General features: G+C 54.2%; 2 protein-coding genes across 6 annotated transcripts in view; one reads left to right on the forward strand and one right to left on the reverse strand.

Moving 5' to 3' along the window:
* Positions 1 to 7,113, forward strand: IL15RA (interleukin 15 receptor subunit alpha). The gene is made up of 7 exons (XM_086610869.1): positions 1 to 73; positions 5,394 to 5,588; positions 5,726 to 5,803; positions 6,077 to 6,310; positions 6,491 to 6,520; positions 6,775 to 6,835; positions 6,957 to 7,113. Exons 1-7 carry the CDS (start codon positions 1 to 3, stop codon positions 7,060 to 7,062), a joined length of 777 nt encoding a protein of 258 aa, XP_086466995.1. The 3' UTR covers positions 7,063 to 7,113.
* Positions 7,114 to 8,298: 1,185 nt separating this feature from the next.
* FBH1 (F-box DNA helicase 1) overlaps positions 8,299 to 19,808 on the reverse strand; it is a 36,043-nt gene continuing 24,533 nt past the window's right edge. For 4 of the 5 annotated variants that reach the window (XM_086609710.1, XM_086609707.1, XM_086609706.1 and 1 more), the window contains 9 exons: positions 19,549 to 19,685; positions 17,957 to 18,056; positions 17,661 to 17,782; positions 16,078 to 16,153; positions 14,133 to 14,330; positions 13,402 to 13,527; positions 12,510 to 12,616; positions 10,709 to 10,843; positions 9,403 to 9,928 (listed from right to left, as the gene is read on the reverse strand). In XM_086609710.1, coding sequence (XP_086465836.1) covers positions 9,809 to 9,928; positions 10,709 to 10,843; positions 12,510 to 12,616; positions 13,402 to 13,527; positions 14,133 to 14,330; positions 16,078 to 16,153; positions 17,661 to 17,782; positions 17,957 to 18,056; positions 19,549 to 19,685 — 1,121 coding nt within the window. In that variant the 3' untranslated portion in view covers positions 9,403 to 9,808. Of the gene's footprint in view, positions 9,929 to 10,708; positions 10,844 to 12,509; positions 12,617 to 13,401; positions 13,528 to 14,132; positions 14,331 to 16,077; positions 16,154 to 17,660; positions 17,783 to 17,956; positions 18,057 to 19,548; positions 19,686 to 19,808 lie in introns of all 5 variants that reach the window. The other variant, XM_086609708.1, reaches the window with a different exon arrangement.

Here is a 19,808-nt window from a genome sequence, read left to right on the forward strand (position 1 = left end):
ATGGCGCGGCCGCTGCTGCCGCTGCTTTGCGGCACCGTCGCCCTCCTGCTGCCCTGGACCGCCGCCGACACGGGTAAGCGGGGCTCCCCCGGGCTCCCCGGCTCGCCGCCGGCATGCCCATGCTGCTCCTCGGGGTGCCCACGCCGTCCCTGGCGTGCTTGCTCAGCTTCCAGGGATACCCACGTTACTCCCCGGAGTGTCTGGGCTCCCCCCGGAGTGCCCACGCTGCACCCCGGGGTACCCACGTTACTCCCTGGGGTGCCCACGCTGCTCCCTGCATGCCCACACCTCTTTGGAGGTGCCCCATTCCCACCCCTGGGGTGACCACACTGCACCCCGGGGTACCCACGCTGCTCCCCAGCATGCCCACACCTCTTTGTAGGTGCCCCATTCCCACCCCTGGGGTGCCCACTCTGGACCCCAGGGTGGCCATGCTGCTCCCTGCATGCCCACACCTCTCTCTAGGTGCCCCATTCCCACCTCTGGGGTGCCCACGCTGCTCCCTGCATGCCCACACCTCTCTCTAGGTGCCCCATTCCCACCTCTGGGGTGCCCACGCTGCTCCCTGCATGCCCACACCTCTCTCTAGGTGCCCCATTCCCACCTCTGGGGTGCCCACGCTGCTCCCTGCATGCCCACACCTCTCTCTAGGTGCCCCATTCCCACCTCTGGGGTGCCCACGCTGCTCCCTGCATGCCCACACCTCTCTCTAGGTGCCCCATTCCCACTCCTGGAGTGCCCATGCTGCTCCTTGAGGTGCCCAGCCTGCATCCCTGGGTTCTCATGCTCCCCCCTAGGGCACCCACACTGCTCCCCAGGGTGCCCAAGCTGCAACCCCACATTACCCTTGCACCTCCCAGGTGCCCACTTCCCCACCAGTGTCCAGGGAGGCCGGGGGTGATTTTTAGGGCCTGTGTGATGGACCATGGGAACTGCATCACTGTGGGATTTCACCCTGGGTGGGGTCTGTGGGTTTTCCGTGGAGCTGTGACTTGTCCACGGCTGAGCATCGCCACTGGACTGGGAATGACACATTGTGTCTCGCCTCTCCGAAAGCGGCTTCGGGGAGAATCACCGTCACGGTTCAGCGCAGGTAGTGGAGGAGCTGGTGGTGCTGACAGCCCTGGGGAGCTGCTGGCAGGGTGGCAAGACTGTTAGGAAATATTTAATTAACTGAGAATCGTGGAATCATGGAACGGTTTGGGCTGGAAGGCACCTTTAAAGCTCACCTAGTCCAACCCCCTGCCATGGGCAGGGACATCTTCAGCTAGATCAGGTTCTTCAGAGACCCATCCAACCTGGCCTTGGATGTTTTCAGAGATGGGGCATCTGCCACCTCTCTGGGCAACCTGTGCCAGTGTTTCGCCACCTTCATCATAAAAAATTTCTTCCTTAGATCCCATCGAAATCTCCCCTCTTTCAGTTTAAAGCCATTGCCCCGTGTCCTGTCACTACACACCCTTGTCCAAAGCCCCTCTCCACCTTTCCTGTAGCCCCTTCAGGTACTGGAAGGTGCTGGAAGGTCTCCCCGGAGCCTTCTCTTCTCCAGGCTGAACAGCCCCAACTCTCCCAGCCTGTCTCCATAGCAGAGGTGCTCCAGCCCTTGGATCATCTCCGTGGCCTCCTCTGGCCCCGCTCCAGCAGCTCCATGTCCTTCTTGTGCTGGGAACCCCAGAGCTGAACGCAGCACTGCAGGGGGGGGTCTCACCAGAGCGGTGGGAATTGTGAAGGATTTGCATGGAAGCGCAGGAAATAAGGCTGGAAGGGAGCTCGGAGCTTCAGGACAGCTTTAGCACTCGGCCTTCTCCAGGCTCCCATCCGCTGTGGAAGCTGCGACGCCCTGAAGAAGGAATTTACTCCGATTTCTGAACAGCTGGTGGGTGCAGCGAGGGCTGTAAAATGGCTCCAGCAGCAAACAGAAGGCAGAATTGCTGCTGGCACATCTCAGGAACAGGCTAAAAATATCTGTCTCAGAAGGCAAAACCTTCCAAGGCCCCGTGCCAGACCTGCTGGCTACAGTCCTGGCAGCGGTGACGCAATCAGGACCCTCGTTTGAGGCAGAAAACGTGCTTGTCTGGTGTGTTAGAAAACAAGAATTTTATTGCTTTTACTTCAGTCGAGGGAGGCAGCCCCTCTGCGCCAGCCATGTCCATATGCATCCCACGATGCCCGTGCTGCGGGTCGTGTCCTCTCCTGCTTTCCATCCGTGGCAGAGCCATTTGATCATTAATGTTTTTCAGTTAAGAACATGAAAAGATTTTCTTTATTTCTGTGATTTGGGTGTTTCTTGTGTATTCCCCAGTCTTGGGCACAGAATTCTGAACCTTATCTTCTCTCCGCTTCTTTTGGCTTATGGTTTTTAAACCGTCAGCGGAAAATGAGCCCGGCTCTGGCCCTTTTTCTGATATTTTTCTAAGAAAAAACAGTCTGGTTTTCCCAGTGTGGATTCTCTTGTGTCTAGTTGTGGTCGTGCATCCCCCCGCAGCCCCGCGAAGCCGGAGGGGGACATCTCCGCGATGTGGGATGACAGCACACGGCAGCATCTCCATCTCTGGGACCATCTCCATCTCACGATCCCATCTCCATCTTGCGTGGCCGGTGCCTGCGTGTTTCACTTCCCGACATGGCAGGACGAGCTCACCTTCACCGACACCATTTGAGATCGCTGGCGGAGAAAACCAAAAAAAAAGCGAAGCAAAAACACACGTTTAATTAATGCAAATACAAAAAAAAAAAAAAGTATTGTGCACGTGTTTGAACCTGGAAACCCAGCAGGATGCAGGGATTTCGGATGGAAATAAGGTAGCCTGAGGTATTTTCCCAGGAAGGGTGGTACCCGGCACCACGGCTCGTTTGGGAGGTTGGCTAATGATGCCATGAGTCTTCAAGCACTAGGGCTGACACATCAGTGGGAAAACTCAACCGGGAAAGTTTGGAGGGAGCGGAGGTATTTGGCCATTGTGGACATCCCGGAGAGATGTTTTTGGCCATTGTGGGAAAGTCTTGTGAGTTTTTCCTTGAATTAAACAGGAAAGTGGAAGACAGATATTGGTTTTTCCTGCGCGCAAGTCCCCGCCAGTGCCCAGATCCAGAGAATTTTATCCATCTGCTTCAATAAAAAAGCATGTAAGAGAGGGAGAGGCTTGTAGTTACCGCAAATCTCCTTGCTTGGAAGCAAGAGCTGTGTCATGGTCACGGCTCTTCCCACCCATCCGTGTTTTACACCATTTCCAATTTGGTACCGAGGTAGAAAAGAAAACCTAAATTTTCACCGTGCGTTTCCAGGGCTGTAGCAGCACTGGAAACCTGAATCCTCAAAGATTTCCTCCCCTTTTCCCCCTTGGCACATGTTTTGTCCCATCAAACAAACTGAAATCCGTGCAGCGATGGCGCGAGACGCCGAGGTCGCGATCCCGGAGAACGGAGATGCCGGGATCTTGCCGTCGAAGGACTTGGGTGATTTCTGGAAGAAGAGTTTATTTTACAGTCACATCAGCTGGAAAAAAAAAAGTGCTTCGTTGGGATTAGGATGACGAAATCAGGTTTAAAAGCTGAAAGGCTTAAGCAGGACTCGCAGGTCCCTGTTTTTCCCAGACATTTCTGATGCTTCCAGCAGGATTTCCTGCTGTGCTTCCCTCGCAGACGTGGCTGCGGGTTGTGTTGGCACTGGAAGGGCTCTTCACTGGTTGTGTGGCACAGCTTCAGGTCTGGCGGCGTGCGAGGGCGTTGCCAAACGGCCCGTGGCCTTTCCTCAAAACGCTCCCAGCCTCGAGCGGGGGCTGAGAACCGATGTGCTCGGCACACACGTGGCTGCCGCCTCACTCCTGCTCTCCCAGCACGATGGCTGCGGCTCTTCGGGGTGTCCCAGTGCCGGGGGACATGGCACAGACCTACCCAAGCACCAAAACAGAGTGGACCCCTCTGGGATGGTCTGGGGATACCTAATAAATCGGGGCAGGAGTTGTAAGATTAAGGAGATTTTTATCTCCGGGTGTTTTGGGTGCCTGGGGGAGCATGTCGTGCTCCCGTCCCCATTGTGCTCCTGTCCCCACTGGCACCACACTCCTGTCCCCAGCGGGCTCCTGTCCCCATCGCCATTGCATTCCCACCCCTGTTGTGCTCCTGTCCTCACTGCCATCGTACTCCCGTCCCCGCTGTGCTCCCGCTCCTAATCTCAGCCCAACTGGGCGTCCTTCCGTATCAAACGTCCATCATCCTGGCTGGGCACTGCTCTGTCCCAGCTGGGTGTCGCTTTATGCCAGCTGGGCATTTCTCCATCCATGCCAGGCATCGGTTCAGCCATGCTGTACGTCACATCCCGGCCGTGCATTGCTCCATCCTGTCTGTACACCACATCCCAGCTGGACATTGATCCATCTCACCGTGCGTTGCATAGAATGGTTTGGGTTGGAAGGGACCTCAAAGATCATCCAGTTCCAACCCCCCTGCCATGGGCAGGGACACCCTCCACTACACCAGGTTGCCCAAAGCCCCATGCAACCTGGCCTTGAACACTTCCAGGGATGGGGCAGCCACAACTTCTCTGGGCAACCTGGTCCAGTGCCTGGATCTGCGCATCACATCCCAGCCATGCAGCACTCCATCCTGGCTGTGGACCACTCCAGCTTGGCTTGGAGCATCACCTCTCTGTAGCGGCTCGTGCTGGGGGACAGGTGAGTCGTCCCCACACTGCGGCAGGGGTCCGGGCGCAGGCACAGTCTTGGGACAACCAAGAATCTTTCTCCATTGCACCAGAAAAAGAAGTGAAATTGTTAACAGCCTCTTGCGAAACCAACCCCAAATCAAGGCCAAAGGGGAAGCACGAGCCCTTTGGGGATAAGAAAAGACGTAACTCGTAGCCCAACACCACCCCATTGCTCGGCAACACAGTGCTCAAATTCCAGCTGCTGCCAGCTGCTGCCTCCGATAGGGAAAATTCCCCAGGAAACGGCTGGAGGACTCACGCAGTGCCTGGAATTTTTCACGTCGAGCTGCAAAATAAGTGGAGAAGAAAAGAGGGTGGTGACCACAGCTGGAATGCAGCAGCTGGTGGCGGGATGCAGCCGGGGCTGTCGGCCAGGCCACTCGCTGCGAAGCGATGGAATTCTGCGAAAAGTCTTTGGTGGCTGGAGGAGCTGCTCCAAGTTACCCCAAACGTGCTGGAAATGGAGCTTTCCCCTTCTCCACCCGCCGTGCACGGGCACAGCCATCTCACCGCTGTCTTTCTGCGGGCTGGATGAGGCTCTCCCAGCCCCGGGGCAGCACCGATACCCCGTTCCCACTCCCTGGCAGGATTTGACCCTCTTGGGTGCCGTTCAGCACAGCGAGCTGGATCCAGAGGGTGCCTAATCTCCCTGTGGTGATCTTAATCTCTTTTTTTTTTGATATCCCAGCGCGATGCAGCCGCCCCAAGGACATACCCAACGCGCACATCGATGTGGGCAACAACACGCTGCTCAACGCCCGCCTGCGTTACACCTGCAACCCGGGCTACAAGCGCAAAGCCGGTACCTCCAGTCTCATCCAGTGTGTCCTCCGCGACGGCTCCAGTGAGCCCGACTGGACCCACACCACGCTGCAATGCATCCGTAAGCCCTCGTTCGGCAACTGGGACGTGCTGGGGACCGGGGAGGGGGGACACCTCCGTCACCGGCACGGTGGAGGAGAACATGGGGCGACGTGGGCGCTGCTGTTGATGGTGTCTCTGCGTTGTGTCTTTTCGAAGGGGACCCGGCTCTACCTCCGCAAACTCCCAAACCTGATCTCACCACCACACCGTGCACCCAGAAGACGACCCAGAGGGGTGAGGAAGGGGCAAACGCAGCCCACGAGGGTTGGTTCGGGGCCGCCGTGACGGTGGTCATGGCAAAACCACGGCCACCGTGGTGTGGAAAGCAAAATATTTCAGTGGTGGGACTGAATTTGGGTGAAATTGTGCCACCCTGGAGGGGCGGTATCGCCCTCGCTGCAGCCTGCGCCAGGCGAGCGTGAAGCTGAGCGCTAAAATCATGGCGCTGCCTGGAGTGCGCCTTTTCATTTTTGAAATTAGAAGATTTTCCACCGTTTTCCCCAGCAGGAACCACCACCACCAGCTTGACCTTCAGCCCCTCTCCAGCAGCAACGCCTGGACTTCGGGATGCTGCTGGGCCATCACCCATGACACCAGCACCTGATGGGCCTTCATCAGAGACGTCCGTGCTGCTGGAGACGTCCTCACCACTGGGGACATCCGCACCGGGACAGGGGACAACCCCAGGGACATCTGTGGGGACAACCCTGCTGCCCACTGCCCCGACAGACCACGCCGCAGGTCAGGCCACCTCTCCAGAGGAGACAGCAACAGGGCTGCGCTTCAACCAGCGAACGCTCTTTTACCTTCCCAACGCGTTTTCCCTTTCTCTCCAGCCCCCCTTTTAGTCAGGGTCCCCCCAGCACCTCCCACTTTCCTGGCTCTGCAGCTAAAAATCTCCATTTCTCTCTTCTTTTCCAGTTTCCATCCAGACCCTGGCCTCTTCCACTGGTAAGCCGGGCAAAAAGCTTATTTTGGCAAGCAGGGGCTTATTTTCTTCATTTTTTAACTTAAAAGCCCTCCTCGGGGCTGTGGGAGGTTTGTGCCTCCAAGGGGGGAAGGATGCAGCACCCACATTTCTCTCCAGGGTGGGAAGGGCACCTCATGAACGTGCACAAAGTATTTTCGGCTCTTTGCGGAGTCGTTCCGCTTGAGCCGGGCCTCGTGGTGGAAGATGCTCATCGGCTGCCGTGTCCCTCCCGCAGGGCTCCTGGTGCTGCTGGTGGTCATCTGTGTTGTGGCCTGCTGTTGCTGGAGGATGAAAACGTAAGTTCCAAGCCCCAAGAGGTCCTTCCACCTCGGTGATGAGTTGCTCTCGGCCTCTGTGCTTTCCTGAAAGCTGGAGAAAGGCCTCAGGGTGCCGGTGACGCTCCTGTCCCCTCCACAGGCGTGCCAGGCAGGACTACGTGGTGACGAGGACGGCCATCCCCATGACAACCCTGGCCGCTGAGGAAGAGGACATGCTGCCACCCGCTGTCTTCCCCACGGGCTGAGCACCCACCATGAGACAACTCGGTGCACCCACCAGCCCGGAGGATGCTCGGGGCTCGGATGGAAAGCCGGACGCTTCCCCGAGCGGCAGCGGCACGTGGCAGAGCGCGTCCCGGTCCCCAGCCACCCCCCGTGCCGAACATGTTCGCCCCAGGGACACGTGGCCGCTCTTCTCAGCCTGAACAAGTGACTCCCATGGATGACACCGCTCCAGCACCCAAAGGTGCGTGGGTATCGCATGTGTGGCCGAACAGGGGGTGGGTGAGCCCCGTGAGCACCCTGGGGTGGCACGGAGGTGGTGGGCATCCTGTGTCAGGAGTCAAAATTCAGAGGAGGTTGTCCTGTGGGTGTTGGTGGGCTGGGGGCTGCCTGCCTCAGCGGAGAGTGTTTGGGGGGCAAGGGATGGGGTTTGGGTGCTGGGGGGTGAAGCTGGGCTGCCCTGTCCCAAGAAGTGCCCGTTCCCTGGTCTGGAGCAAGGCCAGAGTTGGGCCAGCTGGACACCATAGAATCACAGACTGGTTTGGGTTAGGAGGGACCTCAAAGACCATCCAGTTCCATCCCCCCTGCCATGGGCAGGGACACCCTCCACTACACCAGGTTGCCCAAAGCCTCATCCAACCTGGCCTGGAACACTGCCAGGGATGGGGTCCAGCCCTGTCCCTAGAGCTGCTTTGCCCCCAGATTGCCCCAAAACCCAACAGAGAGAGAGAGGGACCCAGCTGAGCACCCCTCCTCCGCATCCTCACCCCCTCCCTGCTCTCTTTCAGCCACTGCCCGGTGAGCCCACCACCGCCGCGAGGGGTGCCAGCGCCGTCCCACCGCCAGCCCTCGCACAGCGCTTGGGGGTCCTTCAGAGGCACTTTGACGCCAACCCCAGGTGCCCCCTGGCAGCTGGCAGGGGATCACGAGCAGGAGCGATTGCACTACAGACACTACCAAAGACTGAAGGCAATAAAACAACCCAGGAACTCTTTTCCTTCCCATGTTTTCCCTTCGTCCATCACCAGTTGTTACCTGCCCATTCCCCCCTTGGCACACAACAGGCAGCTCCATACTGGTGCCAGTTTAGGTATAAACGTGTACATATTGTATAGAAAAACACGCACATGGCAGTTGATTTTTTTGTCTGGTCTGGTGTCTCAGCAGCCCTGAGGGTGGGGAGGACAGTGGGACAGCTGGGAGCTGGGGTGGGGTGAAATCCATCCCCGCAGCAGAAAGGGCTCACCGGCCACCGGTGGCACCGTGCTCCGCAGGCAAAGGGTGACGGCAAGGTGGCAGCTGCCATCGCTCCTTGGGCTCAGCCAGCTGGCTAAAGGGTTTTCAGCAGTCAGCTGGAAACCAGTAGGTATCCAACAACTTAATTCCCACGTCCTTTCCTCGCTGTTGTATCTTTTCCTCCTGTTTGTGCCGCTGCTCCGGACTGTCGGAGCTGGAGGAAGCAGCGCTTTGGATGTGCGACGGACCAAACCTTCCTGCAGCGACCGTGCCTCTTCTCACTGTCCCACGGGACGGGCGGAAAACGGGTGAGCTTGGAAGGGTTTGCTGGAGGTGCCTGGTCCAACGTCCACACCGAGCTCCGCCGTTAGATCCAAGTCTTGGGTGAACCTCTGCCCGCGCTTCGGCGAGCGGAACAGGGAAAGCCTTTCTGGAGTCGGTGCTTTGAAAGTGAAAGGAGAGCCAGCGGAGCAGCTACCCTTGAATGAAAAACCATGGAATGCATCAACAGGATGCATGGGCTTCCTTCCACAGGCATGGATGGCTCAAGGCTCTGGGCCCATGGCCAAGAGCAGATCTTTTCCGAAATGGGTTTCGGTTTTGATCTCCGCAGGACGCAGAGCCACAGTGTCTTCAAACAGAGAGCGTGAGACATCATCTGATTTAGGAGAGCATCATGCTGCACCACCACTGCCCCTGTGACGGCAGGTAGATAAACGCAACCCGAGACAACTTCTGAACAGAAAGGAAGATAAAAAAGAAAGCACTAAGGCATTTTTTTGTTGTTACAAATTTAATTTCAGCATTAAAAAAGCGCTCTGAGTTAGCCTGAAACCAAAGCAAAGCAGTTCTTCAAGTGTTGCCTCTCGTCTTCCCTTATACTTTGCTGCAGGGAGAAGGGAAAGAGTCAGGGAAAACCTCTTGGCTGTAAGTACGGAAAATTAATTTAGTTGGGAGAGATGAACAACTTCCTCCCAGAGCTGATAGTAAAATCTTCCCCATTGAAACAGGCTCCAGGAAAAAGGCCATTTTCTAGGAATAACATGTTTCTTCGGGTACTTTTCAGTGTCTCATTTCGTCTTCTGGTGGATCAGAGGGATTTCACTGAGGCATGACGTGATGGAATAGGCAGGGATATCCTGGCAGTTTGGTCACTGGAGGCGTTTTCCTGGTGACAGAGGGAACGGAGAGGTAATGCTCAAAAAAATAAAAAGCTGTCCTGCCCAGTACAGTTTATATAATGTGTATTCTTCTGTGCAGCAACGCGGGTCATGCCCACCAGCTCCTGGAGGGCAAGGCAGGGCTGGAGAAAGGATCTCACACCTCCTTGCAGAGAGCCTGGAAGGTTCCTCTCAGAGCTGGTCTGAAATCCTGCTTCAACATCCACCTGATTTTGGAGCTGGGATGTTGACAACAGCTCTTGTCCCACACCCAGGATGGCTCCAGGCTGCAGCTCTGGGGAGTTGGGCTTCGTTAGAGCTGGATGGGCTTCGTTAGAGCTAGATGGGCTTCCTTAGAGCTGGATGGGCTTCCTTAGAGCTGGATGGGCTGTTCCTGAAGCACTGGGAAAAAGGTCAGTGGTGTCAGAGAACCAAAGCGCTGCTGCGTGCAAGCGCGGCAAAGGTAGCCACCAGCATCCCTGCTGCCATTGCTCTGCGGGAAAAAGAGAGATTTGAGAGAAGAGGAAGGCTGGAGGAAGACTTCCAACCTCGGATGCAACCCCCTCACAGCCAGGGAAGAGAGCAACGATGTGCCCGAAGCATCTCCTGCCACCTCCCTTGCAAGGAAATCCCTTATGGGACAGTTTGTTTAGGAGCTGCAACGACCAGAACGTCCCCGTGCAGGTCTTCGCTGGGGAAGCACAAGGTTTTGCCCCGTCTCGGTGCACGTGGCCCCTGCTGATGGCTCGGAGCCATCTGCTGTCTCTTGGCCTGGACATGGAGTTTCACCAGATTTATTACGTGCTCACTAGGGCAGCTTGGCCTTTACTGCACCTTCTGGGCAACCCTGGGAGCCAGAAGGTGGGACTGAAGCCAAAACTGGACCCAGAAGTCAGATTGTCACCTCCAGCTGGCAGCAGCCAGGGGTGCTCTGCAGACCTCAGATGGATGTTCCATGGGCTCAGCAGAGGCTCCAAGAGTCAGAAATAGGATCTGACACAACAAAACCCCCAAACTAGCTGCAACTGGGACCACAATTAGTCTCAGAAGATTGGTTCAGGCTTGAGGGGATCTGAGGGAACTGCAACACTGCCCTGAATCGTCTGGTTGGGAAGTCACCCCCGGTGAGGAGCCGGGGTTGTGAGCGGAAGCAAAGGGCCAGGGAGCTGTGGCTATGGGATGTTCCCTGCTGGCTGCCACTAAAGCTCAGCACTGAGGTTGTCCCTCGTCGCTGCGACAGCTTAGATCTCAAAGGGCCAGGGATGGGACGTACGTGAGTCAAAGGGAGTTTCTTCACGACCAGCTGGGAGCTGGATTCCAGTGTTTTCGTACACTGCGGCACAGAACAAGTTAGGGTGGCCCCGTCCTTCGCAGCCCCGCTCATCAGCTCCACGCGAAGGAAACGCTCCTAAGAAAGAAGAAAAACAGGGAACGCCACCACTCAGAGGGAGCTGACATACTGGAACAGGTTGTTTTCTTTTTTTTTTTTCCAACCCTCTGGGAAGTGACTTGCATCATAATGGTTTTTTTTTTGTAAAAATAAACCAGAACAAACCAAACTCAGTTCCCTGGTGACCACGAACATCAAGTGGAAGCCAGCAGCAGCTGGCGAGGAAGGAAGTGGAGTCAGAGCTGTCAACCACTGCAGAAAGGGAAAAGGGAACCTCTGCCAAGGTAAGAAGTCGGGATCTGTGGATCCCAAGTGCAAAGACTGCGGAAAAAAACTGCTGCAACTTCGTGTCTTGCTATTGAAATCATGGTACGGAGCGCGGCGAACGGAGGGAAGAGTGTGACCTCAGCTGTTCTGGTCTGGGCCAGCACAAGCCAGGGCACCGTCCATGCTCGGCGTGAATCTTAGGATCAGGGTGAATTTTATGATAATCTTCTTTCACGCCGCTCCACCACACACGGCTCCTTGAAATGGAATTATCGGAGATGTGCGGATTTTATGGGTAGTGGGTGCTGAGTCTCTCGGCACTTTTTTTAATTGGCAGCTGCCCGAGACGTCAGCACTTGCGGAGCTGCCTCGAGACCCCAAATCATAGAATCATAGAATGGTTTGGGTTGGAAGGGACCTCAGAGATCATCCAGTTCCAACCCCCTGCCATGGGCAGGGACATCTTCAGCTAGATCAGGTTCTTCAGAGACCCATCCAACCTGGCCTTGAATGTTTTCAGAGATGGGGCATCAACCACCTCTCTGGGCAACCTGCTCCAGTGCCTCACCATCCTCTCAGTGAAAAATTTCTTCCTTATATCCAATCTAAATCTCCCCTCTTCCAGTTTAAAGCCATTGCCCCTTGTCCTATCACTACACGCCCTTGTAAAAAGCCCCTCTCCAGCTTTCCCGTAGGCCCCTTTAAGTACTGGAAGGCTGCAATAAGATCACCCTGGAGCCTTCTCTTCTCCAGGCTGAACAGCCCCAACTCTCTCAGCCTGTCTCCAGAGCAGAGGTGCTCCAGCCCTTGGATCATCTCCGTGGCCTCCTCTGGACCCGCTCCAGCAGCTCCATGTCCTTCTTGTGTTGGGGACCCCAGAGCTGAAAGCAGCACTGCAGGGGGGTGTCAGGAGAGCAGAGCAGAGGGGCAGAATCCCCTCCCTCGCCCTGCTGCCCACGCTGCTCTGGGTGCAGCCCAGGACACAGTTGGCTTTCTGGGCTGCCAGCGCACGGTGCCGGCTCATGTTGAGCTTCTCACCCACCAGCACCCCCAAGTCCTTCTCCTCAGGGCTGCTCTCCATCCATTCTCCGCCCAGCCTGTCCTTGTGCTTGGGATTGCCCCAACCCATGTGCAGGACTTTGCACTTGGCCTTGTTGAACTCCATGAGGTTCTCACAGGCCCACCTCTCCAGCCTGTCATCCTAACGAGGCAGTGGCGTGTCTGGGAGTTTGCCCTCCCCGGCTGCCTGCTCTGCCCTGGAGCACTCGCACACCAGCTGCAGCGCACGGGCAGGGCTGCTCAGCCAGCTGGCACACGCCAATGCCTCATTGTGGGGCATCGTGCCACAAAGCGCAGGCATCAGGGCCCTAAACTGCCCCCCTCGAGGATTTGCCTACTTTGGAAAGACGTTACTTACCCCAGCCAATGCCAATAGGTGTTCAAGGGACTTTGACATCAGCAAACACTTCTTTGCTCGTGTCACTGCTACGTAGAGCAGGTTCCATTCGTCCTCAGGATACATGCCTAGGTTGGAGGAAAGATCATCAACAGCTTTAGACAACAAGAACGAACAGCTTCATTCTCATGCTTCACCTAGAACTTCTGGAAGGACGGTCGGTGCTTCTCTGGGAGAGCATGAACTTGCAGAGCAGCCCAGCTGGCAGCACTCTCCTGCGTTTGCTGTGCAGTTCCTGACACCACTGATAGCTCCTGCCTCGTTCTACGCTCTCCCTTCCAGGCAAGGGAAGGACTCTACATGCCCAGGGAAGCAGCTCACTGCTACATGTTTTCCCACCTCCTGGACACAGACTTGGCACTGGAGGAGGTTCTCAGTCTCTAGATTCACTCTGCAAGTTCCTCTCCGCTCACTGGGAAGAGATCAGCTCTTCCAAAGCATGAGCTCCGCTAGCTAAGGAAATCAGTGTCTTTGCCAAGCGTGGAGTTGGTCTTTCTGTCTTGCTAGATGGCTACAAGCTCAATGGCAGGAACATTAGACATCCAAGGAACAAGTGTTCAAGGCCAGGTTGGATGAGGCTTTGGGCAACCTGGTGTAGTGGAGGGTGTCCCTGCCCATGGCAAGGGGGTTGGAACTGGATGATCTTTGAGGTCCCTTCCAACCCAAACCATTCCGTGATTCCCCAACCCCTGTCTCACTGTGAAGGAAACTATGACAAGATCCATGATCACTAGGACAGCCAGCGGCACCTGGTGCCCCCGATGAGCACGGGCTCAGAGGCCAAGCGCCGGCAGCACGCTTGGCTTTCCCCTTTTCGGATCAGGACGGGGACGGCACGCAGGCGTTCCCTTACCGATGCTGAAGTTAGTTCTTCTCTGGGAATCGCCACTGAGACACGGTACGTTCACAAAGTCATCTGCAACCAGCACCGTATCGAATTCCAGGCCTTTGGCTTGGTGGACAGTACCTATTAGGTAATCTGTAACCAGGGCACGTCGGGAACGAGACGGAAAAAAAGATCAGTCATCGCAGCAATAACGGCATTTCTTAGTTCGAAATGATTTCATTCTGCATTCACTTCACTTCTCCCCAAATATAAATCAGAAGGAAAGCACCTCTGTCGGGAATCTAGACTGCTGAAGACAACTTCCCTGCCAAGGAAAAGCCTGAGCCCCAGCCCCAACTCCCAAACAGGAATGCTCTTTATTTGAGGAATTTTTGACTTGATTGCTTTGTCCCCTTCCCAAATTTTAGTCGGCAAGTCGCAGGGCAAGTCCAACAGAAATCCCAAAAAGCAGGATAAAGTCCTAGGGCTTTCCAGCTGTAGGAAATATTGTGTCCAAAGGTTTATTTGCCTTTGGCAAAGTCACATTAAGAAAACCTTTGGTGGCAGATTCATGGCACTGAACTCCACCTGGAGTTCCAGATGTACCCCAAAAGCTGCTCTTCAACTTCCTTTCTCCCTAAAAGACCGACTTGATCCCAATGTAGCTTTTTTTGCAGAATGAGGTGGATTCAGCACTGCAGCTGGATTGAAGAAAGACCTGAATTTGATCCTGCATCAAAGACACAGTTTGGCTTTACCTGCCATGGCTTCTTGTAACACATGGCTGCTCTCAATCTTCTGCACCAGCTCAGGGATCCGCTCTTTGTACTTCTCCACTATGGCAATCTTCACTTCCAGGTCTTTGTCATCGATGCGCTCTGCATATTCCTTTAAACCAACAAAGCCCATAGTTTCTTCCCATTTTTTGATAAAGGAGTCCTTTATAACAAGGTTTGCTGAAAAGGAAGTAGCAGATAACATGGATTTATTTGATAGACACATCTAACAGCATTTTTTAATTCTAATCAAATTTCAGAGTAAGTATTAGAGAAGGCAAGTGTGGGGCAGTGGATCATAGAATCCCAGAATGGTTTGGGTTGGAAGGGACCTCAAAGACCATCCAGTTCCAACCCCCCTGCCATGGGCAGGGACACCCTCCACTACACCAGGTTGCTCAAAGCTCCATCCAACCTGGCCTTGAACACTTCCAGGGATGGGGCAGCCACAGCTTCTCTGGGCAACCTGTGCCAGTGCCTCACCACCCTCAGAGTGAAAAATTTCTTCCTTAGATCCAATCTAAATCTCCCCTCTCTCAGTTTAAAGCCATTGCCCCTTGTCCTGTCACTACACACCCTTGTCCAAAGCCCCTCTCCAGCTTTCCTGTAGGCCCCCTTTCAGTACTGGGAGGCTGCAATAAGATCTCCCCGGAGCCTTCTCTTCTCCAGGCTGAACAGCCCCAACTCTCTCAGTCTGTCTCCAGAGCAGAGGTGGACCACTGCTGTGAGACACAGGCTCTTGGGATGTGTTCCTCGCTCCATGGTGGGTGGTTTTCGCTCGGGATTTTCTCTTTACCGATGCAAAGCACCGTCAAAGCTCGATGCTCTCGTCAGAGCGGGTAGGTTGAGATCCAGAGCTGGTGGACTACGAAGGGGACGTAAGTTGACAGGAGAGAGCAGCTGGCAAACGTTCACCAAGCTCACTCATTTCTATACCATGTGTCCTTGAGAGTTGTAGAACACTGGAACAGGTTGCCCAGAGAGGTGGTGGGTGCTCCATCCCTGGAGACGTTCAAGGCCAGGTTGGATGAGGCCCTGAGCAACCTGATCTAGTTGGAGATATCCCTGTTCCTTGCAGGGGGGTTGGACTAGATGACCTTTGAAGGTCCCTTCCAGCCCTAACCATTCTAGGATTCTATGATTCTATGAAAGTCTGCACAACCCTCATCCCCAGACAGGTTTGGAAATTGTAGGGAAGAGACTTGGAGCAGTCTGGAAAGACTCTAACGTGACTTCAGCGAGGCTGGAGCAGGGGCTGAGGGCAGAGACAGCCCCAGGGCCCTTCCACTCTGCATTATTCTCTCTTTTTACCCCGATGGCGAGGGGTTTTCCTGGTAGCTCCCTTTCCAAAGAACCAGTAACAACCCTCATACAACCAACCACTCCTGGCAGGTCAGTAAGTCCTTTGTTTGTGTCCCATATATCGCAGTACTTGCCTGCTGCTGCCAAGAGATTTTAAAGGAATGATTTAATTCCTAAATTAAACCCATCAGTGAAAAGAAAGCATGTGACAGACGATTCAGCATACCAGGTTTAAAAATAAAGCAAAACAAACTAGGAAAAGCCTAAGACAAACAAAAAATGAAGTCAAATCAGAAAACACAGGGGAAAAAATCCCAGTCTATGAGTTTAAGAGGCTCTTGCACTCAAGATAAGGCGTCGCAGTGAAAAACTGGGGAGGGCTGCATGGCACAGGCCCCACAATTTTGGCATTTCTGATGTTAACACCAGCCACTCGAGCAGCCAGAATATCACAGCCCATGACACGACCACTGAAAAGTCAGTTTTCAACAGATCACTTCATGAGGAAATATAAAATAAACCACCAAGAAGCGTGCTACTATCTACCACCGCAGCGAAACCTAAAAAAAATCCGTGTGGCTGTAGGCAGGATCACACCCAAAAAGAACGGTAAGGACATACTCACATTTTTTCCGTTCATCTGCGGGTTGACTGAGCTTCCAAATGTCATAAATTCTGCTCAGGCCAAACCGGGCCAGCCCCTAAAACAAACAACTTCTCTCAATACACAGGAGTAAAGGTGCTGTCTAGAGCTTCTAGAGAAGCTGGCAGGGCCCAGTGGTTATGGGCTTTAGAAGGAGAGAAAAAGGGAAATGTGCTGAAGATCATCATAGAATCACAGAAGGGTTTGGGGGGGAAGGGACCTTGAAGATCATCCAGTTCCAACCCCCCTGCCATGGGCAGGGACACCCTCCACTACATCAGGTTGCCCAAAGCCCCATCCAACCTGGCCTTGAACACTTCCAGGGATGGGGCAGCCACAGCTTCTCTGGGCAACCTGTGCCAGTGCCTCCCCACCCTCAGAGGGAAGAATTTCTTCCTTAGATCCCATCGAAATCTCCCCTCTTTCAGTTTAAAGCCATTGCCCCGTGTCCTGTCACTACATGCCCTTGTCTAAAGCCCCTCTCCAGCTTTCCTGTAGCCCCTTCACGTACTGGAAGGTGCTGGAAGGTCTCCCCGGAGCCTTCTCTTGCCCGGACCTGGGCAGACTGGAGAGATGGGCCTGTGAGAACCTCATGGAGTTCAACAAGGCCAAGTGCAAGGTCCTGCACGTGGGTCGGGGCAATCCCAAGCACAAGTACAGGCTGGGCGGAGAATGGATGGAGAGCAGCCCTGAGGAGAAGGACTTGGGAGTGCTGGTGGATGAGAAGCTCAACGTGAACCGGCACCGTGCGCTGGCAGCCCAGAAAGCCAACTGTGTCCTGGGCTGCATCCAAAGCAGCGTGGGCAGCAGGGCGAGGGAGGGGATTCTGCCCCTCTGCTCTGCTCTCCTGAGACCCCCCTGCAGTGCTGCTTTCAGCTCTGGGGTCCCCAGCACAAGAAGGACATGGAGCTGCTGGAGCGGGGCCAGAGGAGGCCACGGAGATGATTCGAGGGCTGGAGCACCTCTGCCATGGAGACAGGCTGGGAGAGTTGGGGCTGTTCAGCCTGAAGAAGAGAAGGCTCCGGGGAGACCTTCCAGCACCTTCCAGTGCCTGAAGGGGCTACAGGAAAGCTGGAGAGGGGCTTTGGATATGGGCATGTAGTAACAGGACACGGGGCAATGGATTTAAACTGAAAGAGGGCAGATTTAGATGGGATCTAAGGAAGAAATTCTTCCCTCTGAGGGTGGGGAGGCACTGGCACAGGTTGCCCAGAGAAGCTGTGGCTGCCCCATCCCTGGAAGTGTTCCAGGCCAGGTTGGATGAGGCTTTGAGCAACCTGGTGTAGTGGAGGGTGTCCCTGCCCATGGCAGGGGGGTTGGAACTGGATGATCTTTAAGGTCCCTTCCAACCCAAACCATTCTGTAATTCTATGATTCTATTTTTCCCCAGCCACAACAGATTGCTGCTTTCTCCTTGAATATTAGTTTTAAACCTGGGTGCTACAGACGACAGCACATCAGCCACACCTATTTCAAGCCACAAGTAGGTATCACTGCTACCAGCTCTAACAGGCTTTGGGACTTGAAGTTGGGATGTGAAAGATGCATTGGCAATTTCTCCTTACCCCAATCACGTGTATTTTAATCGGTCTTTCTCTCCCAGTAAGTTTCACAGCATCCTCGAACACGTTAAAATTGCTTCGTGATAAGATTGTTATCTTCCCTTCCATGCTGCCTCTCACATCACCTGCACGAAGAAATTCCCAGTTAGCCTGTGCAATTTGAAAGCAGGTATCTAAAAACCAAAGATGTTCATAAATCAGGATTCATCCAAGACACTTTGCTCATTACGCAGTAGCTCTGTGACTCCCAGTCACCGAACAGAGCTGACCGAGCTGAGCAGTGCACCCACACAACTCACCCTTTTGGTTTCCACCCACTAACGTCTTATTCCTGATCCTCTTGCAGACCTCCAGAATGGTTGCTCCAATATAAGCTATTTCAGGACCAAATCTGAAACTCTACGTGGGAAAAAAAGGAAGGAAACAGCAGGAAAAGAAGAGGAACTTGTTATAACCTACGAAAGTATTACTATATATGGAACTATACAATTCCCACCAACCTTCTGGACAACCTTTCTCTTAGAAAAATCACTCAAATCCACCTAAACTATTCCTAGAAACTCTGGTTACTCCTCCCCAAGGTGATAGGAACTGTGCTGTGAGATGGAACTATCATACAGGGCAAAATGTGGTTTCCAGCCTCTCCGCCCCAACAGCTGCCACTGCCAAGACTCTTCCCCAGTAAGTTATTGCAACGTGCCCTGCACACCCGTCCTGCAGCAGGGCAGGGGCTGGAGGTGGTGGGAAAGCACCCAGGTCCCTAACCTGGCTGGGCTGGTGGACAGGTGACAGACCAGAGCTCCACCAGCAAAGACAAGTGCAAAAATCTTGTTACCCAAAAAAATTCCACAAGCAAGGTGATGGAAAGCTGGTCTCAAGACTTGTCACAAGATGTGCCACTGCAAATAAAGGCAGTCCCCGCTGCTACATGTCTGTCCCTGGCTCTGGCTCCCTGGCAAGGCTGGCACAGTGCAAAGGGGAAAAGGCAGCTCGGGTGGGTGGGTGTTTTGGTGTCTGTTCTGGTTTAGGAGCTGGTTGCATTACAGCTTGTATTGGTGATTGTCGTGGTTTAGCCGATTCATTCTGCAAGGATTCCAAAAGGGATAGCTCCTCCCTTATATTAACTGTGACAATTGTGTAGTCATGTGGCTAATCAGGCCAAAAACCAAATCAGGGTGAGCTTTCAGTTGGCACAGCAGCAGGTTAGGTATTCCAGCCTGGAGACAAACAGCACTTGTGCTGAAGAAAGGTGGGAGCTCTCTTCCAGGGCAAACTCGGATGAGCTGAAGCTGCTCAAGAAAATTACACCCTTGGTAGACAAACAGGGCAGGAGATACCATGGACAAAGGGGCAGTGGTGGGACAGAGGTGACAATGCCAGGGTTTGTACAGAGCCAGAAATAAAAAAGATCGTGTGTAGAGCCAGTAAATATGTCCTCCTTAGTCAATGTGGTTTTATTTCAAGGAGGTCGCTGCCAGAACAAATTGCATCTCCTTCCTTCCAACTCCTTCACGTCTCTGCATGGTCCCCCTGTTGTAACTGGCAACACGAGCAAGGAGGGTATCTGCTTCTGGCCACTCAGCTGCAGCTGAGAACCAACCCAGAAAAGAGGAGATCTCCTTGAAATAAGCCATATACTAAGGACTCTACCCCAGTACCCATTTTACAAGCCACAGGGCTTTCCTAGTGATGGGATCATTCCATGAAGAGTGGAAAAGCAGCTCTTTTGAGTGTGAACAGCAGGGCATACCACTAATCCAGGCAAACAAACGCTCCACGCTGACAAACTCAACAAGTCTGGCTCTTAGATGCCTTCTCAAGAAGGATGTGAAACATTTTCTTCTGCATCAGGGATCTGTCCAGGGAAGGACAGCAGAAACCCTCATCTTACCTGGGTGAGGTAGTAGACGTGGGTGTGAGGCACCGAGTAGAGGGTATTGACAGCACCTCGGAAGGTATAGATCTGCTGGTGAGGGTCTCCCACGAGGATTATGCCGCATGTCTGTGACAGCACAACATCCACGATGGCTGCAGGAAAACATTGGAGCATTAAGGAGGAGCCTGAGTGAACTGTACTATATCTCTTGCTTGTACAGAGGCAAGATCTCTTGCCTGATGACTCCTGGCATCTAAGAAAGAGTCAACACAGCT

The sequence above is a fragment of the Tauraco erythrolophus genome, chromosome 4 (assembly GCF_009769465.1).
Source record: "Tauraco erythrolophus isolate bTauEry1 chromosome 4, bTauEry1.pri, whole genome shotgun sequence".
Classification (NCBI taxonomy): Eukaryota; Metazoa; Chordata; class Aves; order Musophagiformes; family Musophagidae; genus Tauraco; species Tauraco erythrolophus.

What these genes read in the sequence shown, in the direction of transcription:
- IL15RA (XM_086610869.1), top strand. Translation starts at nt 1, where the DNA reads ATGGCGCGGCCGCTGCTGCCGCTGCTTTGCGGCACCGTCGCCCTCCTG. An exon ending in CTGGACCGCCGCCGACACGG is followed by an intron (nt 74 to 5,393) that starts GTAAGCGGGGCT and finishes TTGATATCCCAG; the next exon opens with CGCGATGCAGCCGCCCCAAG. An exon ending in CACCACGCTGCAATGCATCC is followed by an intron (nt 5,589 to 5,725) that starts GTAAGCCCTCGT and finishes GTCTTTTCGAAG; the next exon opens with GGGACCCGGCTCTACCTCCG.